Genomic DNA, 17,380 nt, shown 5'->3' on the forward strand with positions numbered 1-17,380 from the left:
AATTGACAGTTGCTGCTTGCAACCAGAGCCCCTTGGTCCTCAATTCAGAAACACCATGAGATGGGCTCCGTGAGCCAGTTTCACAGGAACCCAAAACTTTCCTGTGAAACAGCATCACGCAGGCCTGCCACGTGCCAGGACCTCTGGATTCCAGATGTTGAGCAGGCTGGGTGCCCAGGAGTAGGCTATAACCCTCAGTTGGGAATGTCAGAGAGAATTTGGGGGAGGAGGGTAGAGTTGAGATGGAGTTTAACAAACAGCAAGACTCCGACTAGGGTGGGTACATGTCTCAGCAGGGCAGACTGAACAACAGCACAGGTCTGAACGTGAGGAGAGTAGCGTTCTGTCACCCCAATCCTGAGTTACCCCCAAACCAAGCAAATGGTCCTGTGAGGCTCACAGTGTGCTCAGAACTGCTGCCTGTCCATTGTCTGCTGGGCAGCAGGCCAGAGCTCAGGGTTTTTACCTGACCCAGATGATTCAGGCCAGAGACCATCCTCAGAAGCTTGCACTGCCTCCTAAGTTCAGAGTAAGACAGCACTAGTCAAGTACTAATCAGGTTGGAGGGACAGTGAGATGAAGGCATCACACAGACCTCCACATGACCTGGAATAGCAAAAGCTTTGAGCATCTCTGACCAGAGAAGACATGGAGCCCGGTCACGAGAGATGGATGGATGGATCCTACAATGCTACACTTGGGGGCCTGAAGGTTACCAGGAGTGTGAGTGGGACCTATGTAGGGCCCTGTCTTTCTCCACGAGCGGGGGCTTCCAAGTTTAGCCCAGTCATCCATTCCTCTCCTTATTTGGGCCTCTGGGTGATAAGGCTGAGACATAAAGAGCCAGGTGGCAGGATCCCTCAGTCAGACCACTACAGACCATGGTGAGTGCTGGGCAGGGAACAAGAGACGCGTCTCACCCAGGCACTAGTCTCTGGGCTGCCAGGGGGCAGAGCCAGGGACTTCTGTGCCTGTGCTGGGCTCAGGGAAGTGATCTCTTGGGGTGGGGAAAGGCCCCTTTCCCCGTGAGACTACATGTGGTAGGGAGAGGGTCTTTGGAGAACTGGAGAGAGGACCCCTCTGATCATCAGTATTACAGGCCAGTAGGAAGGCTGGGACCCGGGGCAAGGCTGCAGCCACCAAACAGGCCCAACGTGGCTCTTCCAATGTCTTCTCAATGTTTGAACAAGCCCAGATCCAGGAATTCAAGGAAGTGAGTACCCTATCTCAAACAGCCTCTCACCCCAGGGGAGTCCGCTTCACACCCCTGAGGGTCAGTGGTCCTCCCTCCGACCTCGCTCACACCACCCAAGACTCTCCCTTGCCTGCCTTCCCTGGGAGAGATGGGGTGAGCAGCTCCCACCTGAAGGCCATCTCCTCACAGGCCTTCAGCTGCATTGACCAGAACAGAGATGGTATCATCTGCAAGTCAGACCTGAAGGAGACCTATTCTCAGCTCGGTGAGTGGATCCACAGATCAACCTCCCAGAAACCTGTCTTGTTCTCCTCAGGGATTTGCTCTGAGAGAGGACAGTGCCCCGCCCTTCCTCTCAGACAAAGCCTCAGTTCAGTCACGAATTCCCCCTCCCCCACCTGCCCCACAGCTGGAGCTGCCCCTGTCTCTCCTCACTGCCTGGGAAGTCACCAGGGAGGGCAGCCTGGGTCACCTCAAGTCCTACTCTCATAGGCAGGGTAAGTGTCCCAGAGGAGGAACTGGATGCCATGCTGCAAGAAGGGAAGGGCCCCATCAACTTCACGGTCTTCCTCACACTCTTCGGGGAGAAACTCAATGGTGAGTTTACATCAGGTCTGAGTCTTCTTAGCCGGAGAGCAACCCTGACCTCCCTGACCCCGGAGCCCCATGTGAGGCTCAACTTAACTCACCTGAAACTTGTCTGCACACCGCCAATGCAGAGGATGTTACACTTGGGGGGCTGAAGGTTATCGGGAGTATCAGAGAGAAGGATGACCCACCCACTCCCACCCCCAGGGCTGTGTGTGGGGGAGTCAAATGGGTAACAGGATCTTCCCAGAAGAGATATAGGCTCTGTTAAGACCCAAATGGGAGCATCCTGGACTGACTTGGGTTCAGAAAATATCCACTTTCAAATCACAATTTTGACTCCCCAGCCAAGCCTACCAATCCCTTTGATCCCCAAGAAACACTCTGTAGGGTGAACCCCGACACACACCTCTTCTGCACCCTCAAATCTACCCCACCTTACCTTTATTCATTTGATGTAGCCTGAGCCCTCCAGGCCCCGACACAAGGAAGCTCCCTTGTATTCTGAGTTCATCCTGAGTGGGGCCTAGAGGCTGGGCATGTGGGAGTTCACCTGGCTGCCTCCCCTCCCCCGCAGGGACTGACCCTGAGGAAGCCATCCTGAGTGCCTTCCGAATGTTTGACCCCAGCGGCCAGGGAGTGGTGAACAAGGAGGAGTAAGTGAGGTCCTTTCATCTCCCAGGGTGGGCACCACAGGGAAACCACGAAGGTGGTGAGGTCCTTTGTGTGTCTCAGGCACGGGACCAGTTCTTCCCTGGGCCCCAGCCACGCTGTCTCCCAGCCTGGGCCTTCTCTTCCCTCAGGTTCAAGCAGCTTCTCATGACCCAGGCAGACAAGTTCTCTCCTGCTGAGGTGAGATGACACCCTGACCCCATCAACTCCTGTTCCTGGCATTTCGGAGAGCCCCAGGAAGGCCTCGTGACACCCCCGCCCCCCCCCGCACCCCGGGCTGTGTTGGGGGAAGCCAAATGGGTAACAGGATCTTCCCAGAAGAGATATAGGCTCTGTTAAGACCCAAATTTGAGAACAGAGACTCACAAGAGGGTGGGTTTATCTTTGTGGTCAGGTGAGCCCTTTGGCCCCTTCCCCACTGGGCCTGTTTCCTGGTCTGTTTACAAACTGCAGTTTGAGGTTCAAAAGGCTGAGTCCCAAGGTACAGCTGTTGGGACAGGGTACCATCAGGTTACACCTCTGCTGTCCCACTTCCTGCAGGTGGAGCAGCTGTTTGCGCTGACGCCCATGGACCTGGCAGGCAACATCGACTACAAGTCTCTCTGCTATATCATCACCCACGGGGATGAGAAAGAGGAGTAGAGACACGCTGGTTTCACCTCAATAAACTGTGCCTGAACTAGAACAGAGGTGTTGGCTTGACTGTGACAGATGGGGGGAGAGGGACCACGCAGGGGTACCACCTTGATTCACCCTATACCACCAAGTAAAATATCAACCACTATTTTGCCCACTGCTGAACTCCAAGAGAGAAAACGGGGTACACAAAACCTCCATGGGGCCCAGGAATGAGCCACAAGTGGACAAACTAGCTATGGAGGCCTGGGGAAGGAAGAAACATCTTATTGGTCACTTTCTGCCCAACATCCAGCTAGTAGATGCAGCCCCAGGGACTCCCAACCACATGGCCTCCCCTGTACACTCAGGTCTACTGTCCGTTCTCTTGATATGCTGCCTGTGTGGAGCCTATGGGAAAAGCACAGAGGGACCTATTTCAAATCCCAGCCAGAACTAGATGCTGGCTCAGCCATGGAAGCCTTGTCTAGCATGTCCCATGCCCTAGTTCCATTCCCAGCAAGCACCTCTCCCTTAGGGAGGGATCGCAATTATATATGTATAGGAAGATTATGACATGATAGGACGTGACACCAGATGCAGAGCTAGATCACATGCAGATGCTAGAAACTGGGTCTCCTGCTTCATGAGGTCCTCATCAAGGGTTTGTCCCTGGGTCATACAACTGGAGCTTAGGAAGGGACTGCCCCTAAAGAATTGTTTGTCTCCCCCATATCTCCCTTCTCTGTCATACCACAGGCTGCAGAAATAGGTGATTTCCCCCACAAGTACCTAGACAGATAACTAGTGAGTGCTCAGAAACCAGCACTCAGAGAGTAGCGGCTAGCTCTCTGTGCCCTGTCTCCCTCCAAGTCTGCCACAATGGCTGTAAGCTTGGAACTGGGATGAGGTGAGAAAGAGGAGAGGGAAAGAGAGAGGGAGAGAGGGAGGGAGAGAGAGAAGGAGGGAGAGAAGGAGAGAGAGGGAGGGAGGGAGAGAACTAGCTTTTATGCCATCCCTTCCTGAAGGCAGGAGAGAAAAGGCCATTTTACCTGGACAGATGCTCAGCACTGGCCTCTATCTGAACCTGACAATTTAACTAGAGACTTGAGGTTTAAAACAGTCATTGGAATTTCTGTGACTTACGGGATCATAAAAACCATAGACTTTGCCCACATTTCCATCCAGAGGGAAGTGCAGCCCATTTCACTGGGAATGCAAGCCAGAGCATGCTAGAAAAATCTAGGAGCTGTCCTAATCTGGAGACAGGTTTACAAACTGGTTTCACAGAGCAAGAAATGTGTGCAAGCCACGGTTCTATGTGGAGATTGTTGAAGACAGAAACGCACAGAAAGGTCATAGGAGTCCAGATGTGAGGCCAGCAGTGAATGGCTGTCATCCCAGCACCCAGAAGGCAGGGGCAGGGGAACTGTGAGTCAAAGCCAGTCTGGGCCAAGTAGCAGAACTGTCTTTCAGAAAAAGAAACTATAGATTGGCTGTGGTCTCTGCATTTTTCATTGTCTTTGGGCAGTTTCAAACTCTGGAAGTTATGAGAAACGAGCAGCGAGCCCATGGCTTTCGTCTGCAGATATGGAGATGCAAGGAGCAGAGTGCAGGTGATTTCCCTTCTGCTCAGTCAGAGAAGCCAAGCTTTCATCTGTAGAGCAGACTCATCTCGGCCTTCCTGCTTGTCCAACATGTGGTGCTCCTTCCATCTGCCTTCAAATTATTTGTGATATCTCACTGAGTCTCTCATGAATGAGCAAACAATCTTCTCCAGGCATTCATTTTATTCCAGGCATTCATTTTATCTCATATTTGAGTCATATGTCCTACTTTGCACCTGCTAAAGGGCTAAAGAACTCAAGTGTGAGCATGAGGACCTTAGAATCCCCAGAACCTATAGGGGAAAGTTGAATGTGGTGGAGAGTGCTGGTGATGCAGTACTGTGCAGTCAGAGTGCTTATAACCCAGTACTGTGGAGTCAGAGGCAGGTGGATTGCTGGGGCTCACTGGCCAGCCAGGCTAGGCTAATCTGTGAGTAACAGGCCAAGAGAAAGACTCTGTTGCAAAATCAAAAACAAGGCAGACATTCTTGGGGAATAGCACCCAAGGTTGCACACACACACACACACACATACATGTGCATGCGCTCAAGAACACACATGCACCCACACAGCCCTGGGTCTCACTTGCCATCGCCAGGTAGCAGCTTTCACTGGAAAGCAGACCCAAGACGTGCAGCAGGGCCTCAGAAGCCCATGTGCATAGGCTGCACTCAAGTTCTGTGTGGCTTGAGAATAGGCCTCAATACTCTACTCTCTACTCCCACCCTGCGCCCCTTTAAGGGGCCTTATCAGAAGGATACATACAAACCCTCCACCTCTGATCCTTCTGCCCTCAGCCTGGGAAGCCTCCTGGTTCTGAAGCCACTGTACTCTAATCCAAGGTGAACATTCCAAATTCTCCAGTGCTGGATCCTCTAGAACCTCCCAACCTATCCTATCCCGGGGCCCCACATAGTGACTCACCAGCTTCTCGCTCAACATCAGCACTAGTTTCCCTGGACTCTAGTCACCTCTGCTTCTCCTCACCTTTGCCCCAGCAGAGCCTGGATCCAAAGGCCTGTGGAAGCCTCTTTTCCCTACAGTGTGGTTCCCTAAGGGCAGGTGTTGGTCTCTGGGCTCTCAGAGCAGGGCCACTGTAGAGCACAGTGCCCTAACAGCATCTTTAAGGGGTAGAAGCAGAGACATCTAGAGGTGATTCTTGAAATAAGAAAAATATAAATGTTGATTTCATAGAAGGCGAACTTGAACCAGTAACGGGGGAGTGGAGAGAAGAACGAGAGCTAAGTTCACCTCACAGGAGAAGTGAGCTCTGATCTCCACGGCACAGGAAGGGGCCACAGAGAACAGTAATGGCCCTTGTCTTACAGAACCTAGAAGGGTGGACGTTGGATGCCACCATAAAAGATAAGAATTGGTTGTTTGAGGAGACAGATGTGTTCACTCAGTTTTAGTTACATATATGTGGACAGAAACATGACAAGGCACTCAACTTGCATGCAGCTATTGTGTGTCAGCTAAAAATAAACAAGTAGTCTGGGTGTACTATACAAGTAGGCTTTGTAGTGGCACATGCATGCCTTTAGCCCCAGCACTGGGAAGCAGAGGCAGGTAGATCTCTAAGTTTGTGACCAGCCTGGTCTACAGAGTGAGTTCCAAGACAGCCAAAGCTACATAGAAATCCTGTCTTAGAAAAACCCAAACCTGAAACGAATAAAGGAACAGCCAGGTGTGGTGGTGCAGTGGTGCGGGCATTTAATCCCATTCCTCGGGGGTTGGATCCCTAGGAGTTCCAAGGCCAGCCTGGTCTTACCTAGCAAGTTCCAGACCAGCCAGTGTCACATGGTAAGACCCTGTCTCAGGCTAGAGGCTGGGGACCCGGGGTGGGGTTGGGGAGGGGATGATGTCATGACTCACTAAAAAATAAGCAGGCAAACAAATAGAGACTTCAGTGGCGGCTCAGAGGTGAAGAGCGCTGGCTGTTCCCGTAGAGGATCCCGGTTTGTTCCCAGCACCCACATGAGGACTCACACCTGCCTGTAATTCTAGTTCCTGGGATCTGACCTCCTCTTCTGGCCTCTGCAGGCACCAGACACACAAGTGGTGTACCACATCCAGGTAAAATACACACAAATACACACACACACACACACACGTGCAAATGAATAAATACTAAAGTTTTAAAAATAAACAAAAACAATCCCAGGGCACAAAGGAGGTGTAGGTATCCCCTCTTGTCTTCTGGGGCATTTGTTTAGAAATCTTGTAATGTCTGCATCTTTCTTGGCTTCTAGGTATATGAATCTATCTGAACATTAAATGAGTCTCTTTCCAGAGTTACAGCCCAGGACTGTTTCCTAACAACCTGGGAGCCCCACTTGAAATGTCATCACCATGGGAGACAGTATCCTTATCTCCCAGTGTCCCCGGGAGGGCAGAGGCCTAACTTCAGCAGGCGCCTGGCTATGCTTGTAAATGCACTCCCAGTCTTAAAGATAAGAGTTTATTTTTTCCTTTTGGATAAAGGCAGTTAGCACACCCAGACAGTCCAATCCTGAGTGGGACTCGGGGTTCACTGTGTGTGACATATGGTTCCCACATCTCTACAGGAAGTGAATGGAATAGGTCACCCCTGGCAGCAGATGACTGTCTTCAATCTCTTCTGTGTTGTCAAAAACAAGTGTTATGGAGTATTTAGTGGTATTTTTCTGGAAAAATTTTCTGGATTGTGGAAAGGTTTTCTGGATTGACAGGACATTTTGTTTTTCATTATCTTATCAACATGGTCATACTTCTAGAGCCTTCACAAGCCAGGGATATACAATGCAAGCTGTTCCCCAAAGGCCCAGGACCTAGAGGCTGGGACCCTGGTGTTTTTGTGTCCCTTGACCTTATGCTGAGACCCCTTGAGTCCCCGATCTCAGCTATCTTACTCCCACCCGGCCTCTCTCCACATTCTTTCTTCAGCTGAGTTAACACCATGGGTTCAGTAGGAGCCAGACTTAGACTGCTGCCCTAGTATGAGGACTATGTGACCCTACATACTTCTCCAGCAGGCGTGGGCTGCTCCAAGCCCCCGTCGTCAAGGCCTGATGGATGCCTGCTGCTGTGTACATACAAACCAACCTCCACAGGCTGGGGCCCACCTGCCACTAACCCAACACACTCTCGTTTCACTGTACATGAGTTCAGAGGCCCCAGGGATGCTGTAGAGACAGAAGTAGGTCCACATGTGCAGTGAAACTACTGGAATCTTCTAGACTGATAGCTGAAGGTGTGGTGATGTAGAGGGAATCATGGCCGGGGTGAAGAAGAAGGAATACGTCCCTCCATGTGTGACCTTATCCTCTCTGGGGTTTCTTTTCCTCATCTGTCAACTGATTGAGCAGCACCTTAACAGGCCCCAATGGCTGGCCACAGTTCTCTCTTCTCCGTGGCCACTCCTCAGTGCTCATATCCGCACAGCTACCCTCTCTTCCTCCACAGTAAGTAAGTCAGGCTGGGCTCCTGGCTCCACTTTCAGCAATTTTGCTGGCAAATCACAACCAGATGGTAGCAGTTTCCTTTATAGACGACAGACATAGGAGTGTCCTTTCGCCTCAGATACCGGACCTTCTTAGCTTTGGGTTGGTGAAAGCTAGTGATCTGTTGATGCATTCCAAAAAAAGATTTAGCTAAATAGCCACAAACACAGAGGTGGACCATGTGTGGGTATCAAGGGACTAAAGATAGCTTAAGATAAGTTGGTTCCAGCTTTCAATAATCACAGTTCCAATCAGTCCCTGACTGTAGACCCTGCAACACTGTGTGGCTTTTCCCCCCTGGGGATTGTAGGTCACACCGCATAGATATTTGTACATAAGAATCCCAGAGCAGAGAGCTGCCAGGCCTAGAGGTATGATGTCTCTGCAGAATTCGCCAGCAGAACAGACCCCATGGTGTAGCCGCTCCCTACACTTGGAAATGTTTGTGACTCTCACATCCCCAGAAGCTTCAAATGAAGACATCGGAATCGCACAGCCTCTAGACAGCACCCATCCAACCTAAGCAGCCTCCTCTTCCGGGTGGCCTGCCTGGAGTAATCTGATTCTGGTTCAGAACTTCTGGGCATATCCACTCTCTGGGCCTGGGTGAGGACCCACAGCTCCGATTCCAGGGAACAGCATCTTAGAAGCCATGGTCCTGTGTGAGCGGCACCCAGGAGTTTAAACACAACAGAGTTTAATTGTGAGCCGCTCCTCCCACCAAGAGACTTCCACCAGGAGGACAAGACAGCCTGTGACATGCTGACCCCAAGCTGGAAGTTCTGCCCCCACTTGCTTAGGAATCCAAAGGGCACAGTGCTGGGGATGATGATGATGATGATGATTATGATGATGATGATGACGGGGCATAGGGATGCACAGCAGTCAGGAGGCAGAGGCAGGTGGATCTTGATGAGTTTGAGGGATCTGGTCTACCCAGTGAGTTCCAAGTCAGTCAAGGCTACATAGTGAGAAGACCCTGCCAAACAGAAAAACAGTAAGAGATTATATACAGGCAGCAGCCTGGCCCTTAGCCATTCACCTGGGGCTCCACATAGAAGAAGATTCCCATGGACCCCTATCTCCTGCCAAATGGCCATGTCTAAGCTCAGACAGTAAGATACCAGGAGCCGCATAGTCAACCTACAGCATCTTGTTTTGAGCCAACAAAATCTGGCCAGGCCTGTCCTGCAGATCCGGGGTCCATCAGCTTAGCCAATGTCCAACAGTAGCATTAGCCACTAGCTCCACAGGAACCTAGGGCTCTCTGGGCAGTCACCTGAAGCCAGAACTGAATGGAAGGCATGGAGCATCAAGATCAGAGAGCTCAGGCCATGCCTGAGACAGTAGAACACCGCTGGCCAGTTCATCTGGGTTGGAAGAACTTAAGTAGCCCACAGTGAACTCCTGTGTCTGCTGCCATGGTCACATGACAAGAGATTTCAACCAGACCTTCTCCTCCTAGTCCTCCTTCTCCTTAAAATAAATGTAGTCAAGCTGAGCAGGGAAGCTAAGACAGGAGGATTGCCACTAGGCTACGATTAGCCTGGGCTATAGAACAAGAACCTGCCTCAAGCAAACAGAAAACCTCCAATGATAATCGTTAGAGCTCAGTAAGACAGACTTTACTCATCGTAATAGTGTGGGAGCCACAGCAACAGACTGCATAGTGGGACAAAGACTGGACTGGACTCCAGATACAGCGTGATCAAGGGGGCAGAGGCACTGTCTGTGGGGACAAATAACTGAGGGAAGACACCAGAGTGGGGAATTCTGACTAAGTTAACTGTCCAGAATTTTTGTTGAAGGCAAAGCCAGAGTGGCCAGAGTGGGAAGAGGTGAAAGGAAGAACCTGGTCAGGTATGGGGAGTGGAGGCTGCGACCAAACTATCTGTGCTAAAACAGGACACATGGAAGTGACCACCAGGGCTTCCCAGGGCTCACCTGGCTCACCATGACTTTGAGAGGATGATGTGCGTGTAGCCCTCGATCCCCACACAGAACAGGCTATCTACTCAGGTTAGTAGTGAATAAAGAAAAAATAAGTCTCCAGTCAGATACAGAGGCAGAAGAGCCTCTGTAGACTGGGTCCACAGAGTTTGCCACTGGGAGCAGTTAATGCCCGGCTTCCTCTCTGGGTAGCAGAGTATATCTCCCTTCAAAGGCTGTTGACACAGGACCTGCTCCTGCAAGCAGAGGTGGTACATGGCGGAGGCTTTCCAGAGGAAGGAGCCTCTCTGCTGCTGGCATCTGCACTGTGTTGTTTATATGTGTGCACTGGGGTAAGGTGTGTGTGTGTGTGTGTGTGTGTGTGTGTGTGTGTGCAATAGGGAGACCCTCTTGCTGGTCTCCCACACCCTATACATATATGGCCCCCTTCCTCCAGGACATTCTCTGCAACCCCAGGCATCTGAAGCAACTTCCATCCTTCCATCTCCTCCTAACTTTAGCTCTAGCTCCCCTGACTGGAGATCATCTCCCAGTATGTGCTGCTGATGTGCAAAGCCCCACAGCTCCAAAATAGAACCTTATCTCCCCCTGGCTACTTGCCAACAGCAACACCTCCGCCCATTTTCCCCAGGACCCCCTGAACTTTGACTTCCTCTGAATCCTTACCCTCCTCAAGAAATAGAGTGAATTCTAGATAGCCTGGAGAAATACCCTGACAGTCCAGTGGGCTCTTTAATTACAAACAGCTATGCTCCTGCCTGCTGCTGCTTATATCCTTATAACTATCAAAGATGTGTCATAGCTCCCTGGGAAGAAGCTGAAGAGACAGAATGGGAAACAGAAAAACTAACCTCACATAAAAACACAGGTGTAAACGGCTTCATCACTGAGCATGCCCAAGCATCCCAGAACACAGCTGGTACAGGCACAGGCATAGCTTTGGGGTTCGGTGTATCTGTAAGTGTGCCAATGGTACATGACAGAGGGGCCTCTCTGCTGCCTGCATCTGCACTCCCCAGTACTCTTGGGCTCTTTTCTCCACTCATTCCTCTAAGGCGATATTGGAAGGAGCCTGGAGTCTGATGTATCTCCCTGGTAGAATGTTTCGCTTATGAAAGTCTCATAAGAACAGAATGATCCTGTCTCTTTGAAAACTGCTATCTTGAAAGTGTTCCATCCATGTTGAAGACATTTTTTTCTCAGATTTTCTAGGTATTTGCTTCATTGTAGCAACCAGTGAGACCGAGGGAAGGAGGCCTTCATTTCCCTGGCTCCCTGGGTGGGTGTTAAGCACTTAAAATCTGTGAAAATCGCTATTTGTATTAATGATGTCGTCATTGAAGGCTCTCCCGATGTTTATGTTCCTGTACATAAGCAAAGCTGGGTGCAGACACATGACTCCTTAGTTGCAGCTTGGGATCTTCGTTGCTGTCCTGGCTGCCTTGAGCTAAAGGACTGTCAGGGACTGGAGAGGCTGCTTAACAGTTAATACTGGGCTTTCTTCCAGAGGGAGAGTCATTCAATACAAACCTTCACCTGCAGGTGACATGTGCTACAAGCTCCCTTCCTCTGACTATATTCACAGGCTGCTCAGAATCATGAGGTGCCTTAGAGCCAGTCTCCTGGGATACCCCACCTCCCAGGATTGGCAACATCAGGCTCAACAGAAGACCTATGAGCAGTCTTTTCTTTCCTACTTCTACTAGTATAGGCTGAGCTGATGACAAGAAAAAGACCAGGGAGCAGGCAGGGAGCCAGGAGCGGATGGGCTGGAGGACAGCTCAGGGTTTACAGTGTGTACTGGTTTTGCACAGAACCTGGCTTTGATACCCAGCGTCCACATCAAGCAGATGCCAATCTCCAGAAATGCCAGTTCCAGGGGGTGGGATTCCTCTGGCCCCGGCACACACACACACACACACACGATTAAAAGTCAAATAATTTTAAAAAGATAAAATAGAATGGCAGCTTTAGCAGGCAGCTGTGCTTAGCAGGTGCAAAAAGGGGGAAGCATCTGGCTCCTCAGCAGCTGGAGAAGAACAGAAGAGCTCAGGGGCGTGGCCAGGGCAGGAACAAGGAGAAGGAGTGGAGTCAAGATGGCAGAGATCTGAGGCTGAAGGAGGATAAAAGGCTGGAAGGAGCCAGAGGACAGGAAGTGCAGGCTCTGGTCACTGGCAGAGTTCCCGAGAACCGCCAAACATTAAGGCCCAGGGCCTCAGGCCCTGAGCTGGAACGCTGCTGCCACAAGGACTTGGGAATCCTCAGGCTTAGGCTTGCCTCCAAGTTACAGTAACAAGCTGCAGTCAATGGTTGGGAAAACCAGTTCCCTGGGCCCACACTAGCGCTAAAAAGGAAGGGCTGTAGAGATGGCTGAGCAGTTAAGAGCATTGGCTGCTCTACTAGAGAACCAGGGTTTGATTCCAGCACCTACAAGACAGCTGACAACCATCTGTAACTTCACTTTCAGGGGATCCAACTCCTTCTGACCTTCGAGGGTAACAGGCATACACCTGATACACAGAACATACAAACCATAAACGTAAAATAATGACAATATAAACACTTTAAAGAGCTCTAATGCTTACAGCGTCAAGGGGTCCCCCCCGGTGGAGGTCTGCACACATTCCACCAGAGGGCGCCGGCTGCTAATATTCCTACTTGCTCACTGTTCTTGCTCACTGCTGCCATTCCCTGAAGAAAACCCAAGCTGTCAATCACCTGGCACTGGAAGAGCTTGCCCTTGCCCACCCACAATTTCTGTTTAGGTGAAAGACCCTAGCCAGTTGACTGGTAGCGGAGGGGCTTCTGAAGGTGAGACTCATGAGCAGTGAGGAGTTTCGTTAAGCCCGAGCTTCCACCAGAACAAGAGTGGGCTCGCCAACATTCCTTAAGCCCCTTGAGATGCTAGTGGCCAGACCCGCCCCTGAGGACCTCCAACCACCAGGTCCCACCCCCCAAATACTCTAATGTCTTCATCAGGGCAGGACCCAGCCCCTCCAGATGCAGATCAAACTTCACCTTTCAGAAAAAAGCCTGACCTCAAGTCCTGGGCTTGGAATCCCACCAATCCCCACCCTGAAAAGCCCCAAAACAAGAAAACCCTATATAAAGCCTGCCTCCTGCTTGGTTCTCTGCTGCTTCTCACTTGAGCAGAGGCAGCCATCCTCTTGTGTCTTTTCCAATCAATCTCTTGTGTGAGGTTTGCTGTGTGGTGTGACTCTGTGATGCTCCTTGGCTCCTGACTGCCAGGATATCTCCTCCAGAGCTGCAACACTTGCATTGGAAAGTCCACCCCACTCTGAGCTGTAACACTCCTACTCTCAGAGATGTTACATTTATGCACTCTGTCATGGAACGGGAAGGGACTCAGGCCACCCTCCCTGAGGAACCATGAGCAGTTAATGGTTGCTAAGGAGGAGGAGGAGGAGTAAGGGGAGGAACAAGAGGGGGAGGAGCAGGACTAGGAGGAGGAAGAGGAGGAAGAGGAGTAATAGTAGGAGTATTTTGGTTCCTGGAAGTCTTTCTACATAGCACTGGCTGTCAGGGAACTCACAGCTGGCTGGCTTTGAACTCACAGAGTACTGCCTACCCCTGCATCCTGAGTGCTGGGATTAAAGGGGTGTGCCACCACACCCTGGTTACTGATGCAGCTCAAGTAAATAACCTCACCCACTCTCATGCAAACAACCCTAATTAAATGCAATGAGCCCCAAAAATACAAAATGGAACATATCCACTAGGCTGGGGGCTGTTGGGAAAAAGGGGGTTCAAGAGGAAGGGGTGAGAATAATGGGGGAGTATTATGAAAGTACATTATATATGTATACAACATGAACAGCTGAAAACAACAACAACAAAACATACACCAGCTTCCCTAGAGTTCTCAGGAAGACAGCGCCACATAAAGCTCAGACTCGCCTACCTTCTGCTGGGATTACAGGTGCTCATACCACACCCAGATCCCTGGCTGTTATTTTCTTTCCCCTCAATACTGTCCATATTAGGGCCATGTCTGGTGACATATGCTGTAATGCCAGCACTTAAGAGGAGAGGACAGGAGAGTTGTGGGTTCCCAGGCAGTAAGATTGTCCCTGTTGAGTCTAGCCATTTGCTGATTACAGTTTCAGCTCTTCCGCCTGAGTCTGGCTCTAGATGTGGGTAAACTGTGGTTCTCAGGACAGTGGTTTACCCTGAGACCTCAAGTCTTTGATGGCTCTAACAAAAGCTGTTAATTTTCGGTATGCTCAGCATTTTTCCTTATTGTGTAGATGGAGTGGTCATTTCCCAACTCTTTCCATGTCTGACCAGAAACCAGATGTTAAAGCTATGATTTTAGAGCTGGAGAGATGACTCGGTGAATAAGGGCACTTGTCACTCTTAGAGAGGACCCAAGACCTGGGTTCGATTCCCAGCACCTACATGGTGGTTCACTATTATCCATAATTCTGGTTTCAGGTGATCCAATACCTTCTTCCAAAGCCTTCTGGCCTCCATGGGCACCAAGCATACATGTGGTACACACACCTGTATACAGGCAAAACATTCATACATATAAAATAAAATAAATAAATCTAAAATAATTTATTTTTAAAGGGTCTTAGTCACTAAGGAGGACCTGAATTTGATCTCCAGAACCCACATTTTCAAAAGCCTCCTGGGGAAGAGGGTAGCACACACTTGTAATCCCAGTGCTGGAGGCAAACCCAAGCAGACCCTCAGAGCTTGCTGCCAGCCATCCCAGCCTATTTGCCAAGTTCCAGGCTGGCGAGAGACTCTAAAAAGGTTTGAAGTATCTAAGGGGCAATACTCCAAGTTGTCCTCTGGCCTCCTTATGTGGATGCACACACAAGCAAGTCCCCACACACACAAGTGTACCTGCACACACAACAAAAGTCTTTAGATCAGTGTTTGATTTCACATTCAGGGACTGAGATGCATATTTTACATAATCAAAGCAGACTGGGCCTCCAGGTTCTCCCAGCATGCCTCAGTCCCTATCTGGCCTACCCTGCCCTCAACTGTGAACTTTCCAGCCCAGGGGCTGGACTGCCTTCCCCCAGAGGCTCTTCCCTAGATAATCCAGATGTTTTGGTCCCTCTCTCTCTTCTCCTTTCTCTGTGTGTGCATGCCTCCTTCCCACTTCTTGTCTCCCTCCCCTACCCACCTCTTTTCCCCAGGGAGACTTCCCTGGCCTCTGTCCTTGGACCAGGTAAACTGCCCTCCTGAGAGCAGTTTCCCAATAAACCTGCCTTTAAAATATTCCAATCTGGATCCAATTGGCTCATTTCACCGACGGTGGTAAAATAACCTATCAATCAGGTTTCTCTGTAAAAGTATGAGAGCTTGGTACACAGCTTGGTAGCGGTCTTCTTGCCTGGCAGGTTCAGTGCCATGAGTTCAGTCCTCAAAGTAGACAGAAAAAGGTGTGCACTAGGGAAGATGGTAGGGTGGTGAGCACAGGCGTCCACCACTCACTTAGGTGACTGATGTGCAGCAGGGTCTGTCAGGAACAATATTCTATCTGCACTTTCTTAGGCTGTGCTTGTCTGTTTGGTGTTGTCTCATCACTAGGTGAATTAGATTATCCATATTTCCTTCCTTCTAATTTTTAATCTTATTGTCACATGGCCATCGCATTGGTGAAGGTCAGAGGACAGCTCTATGAGTCAGTTTGTCCTTCCACCTTTATGTGAGCACTCAGCACAGAGCTGAGTCTGTCCCCTTCTGCATCAAGCACCTTTACTGGATGGGCCATTTGGGGTAGCCCTAGATTAACTGCACTTACTTCATCTTGATGCCTGGCATTGATCTGTTCTCTAGCTGTTCCTCCCACAGCTAGCCAATTATTCCTAGAGTTATCCGAAGAGCTCAGCCAGCCCGGGGCAGCCCTTCCGAACACAAATCAATGGTTCTTCCAACACCTTATACCACAGAACTGGGAATCATCTTAGCACTCGGGTGCAGTGGCTTAGGTAAGGGACTCTTTCCGAATACTTTCTCAGACAAGGAACCAGACAGGCTAGGAGAAACGTTCAGGAAACAGTTAATGACAGCAGAGTCCAGGAAAGGGAGAGCATGCTGCAGCAGGGCAAGACTGTGGACAGAGACAGCAAAGAGCCAGCCACAGAAAGTCTTTGTCTTTTAAAGCTTTCATTGAGAGCATGAAAAATACATTCTGCCCAGGATGATACGAGCCCTGGATATGAAAACCACACTCCACCTTCTCAAGCCAACCAAGAGAGAAATAACCAGACTGTATGACTGCTGGTTTAACTTTGCAGTCCAAGGCTCTTCTGCATGGCCCCAGACTCAAAAGGAGTGTGAGACAGGGAATGACCAAGCACACCTCTGACCACAGACTTTCCTTAGCTTTCGTTAGCTTCGGGCCACGGTGGCATGGCTAGTTGGATATATCCTCGCCATCCTTTCTCTTCTGTCTGCTGTGACATGAACTGCCTCCACACCATGCTCCTGCCAGACCGTTTGCCTGGTTCACTTTTAACTAAGCAGTGACAAGAACTTCCAGGGCCAGCTTACTGAAACGGCAACCTTTCAGTTTAAGGCATTTCTTAGAGAACCTGCCTCCTCCCTAGCCCCTTGTGGGTTGAGTATAAATGGCCCCCACAGACTCGTATATTTGAATGCTTGGACCCCAGTTAGTGAACTGTCTGGGAAGAATTAGGAGTCTTGGATTAGGAGTCTGGGGGAAGTGTCACCAGGAGGTGGATTCTTTAAAGTTTCAAAAGACCACACCAGGCCCAGTCTCTCTGCTTTCTTGTTGATTAGATGGAAGCTCTAAGCTTCTGCTCCAGGCCTTGGCTGCCTGCTGCCATGCTTCCTACCATGAAGGAAACAATCCTCTGAAACTGGTAGCTAGCTTCTACTTAAATGTTTTGAGTTTTTTTTTAATGAGTTGCTTTGGTCACGGTGTCTTCCTACTGCAATAGAACACTAATTACAATACTGACTGTCCAATAGCTTCTCTTTTATCCACACACCAAGCCTGCACGGCCCCAGCCCTGGACCCAACTAGGACCAGTTTCTACCACTGGAACAAAATACCAAGATAATCAAGTTGTCAAAAGGCTTAGTCAGGAACAAAGGTCCACACTTATAGTCAAGAGATGAGGGAAGAGGATTGCTCAAGCCTACGACATGGGGGCTAGCCTTAGCAACATAGAGAGATCCTTGGAGGGGAAAGAAGAGAAAAGAGAAAGAAGCTTTATTTTAAATCTTGGTTTCAGAAGTGCAGGCTCATAATCAGTGGGTCC

At 50.1% G+C, this 17,380-nt stretch overlaps 1 protein-coding gene across 1 annotated transcript; it reads left to right on the plus strand.

The window, feature by feature from the left end:
- The first annotated feature begins 1,098 nt into the window (after nt 1–1,098).
- Nucleotides 1,099–3,141, plus strand: Myl7 (myosin light chain 7). The gene is made up of 6 exons (XM_028778242.1): nt 1,099–1,213; nt 1,385–1,460; nt 1,688–1,792; nt 2,361–2,439; nt 2,587–2,635; nt 2,996–3,141. Exons 1-6 carry the CDS (start codon nt 1,178–1,180, stop codon nt 3,095–3,097), a joined length of 447 nt encoding a protein of 148 aa, XP_028634075.1. The 5' UTR covers nt 1,099–1,177; the 3' UTR covers nt 3,098–3,141.
- The last annotated feature ends 14,239 nt before the right edge of the window (nt 3,142–17,380 follow it).

Source organism: Grammomys surdaster, unplaced genomic scaffold, assembly GCF_004785775.1.
Source record: "Grammomys surdaster isolate TR1022 unplaced genomic scaffold, NIH_TR_1.0 67, whole genome shotgun sequence".
Lineage (NCBI taxonomy): Eukaryota > Metazoa > Chordata > Mammalia > Rodentia > Muridae > Grammomys > Grammomys surdaster.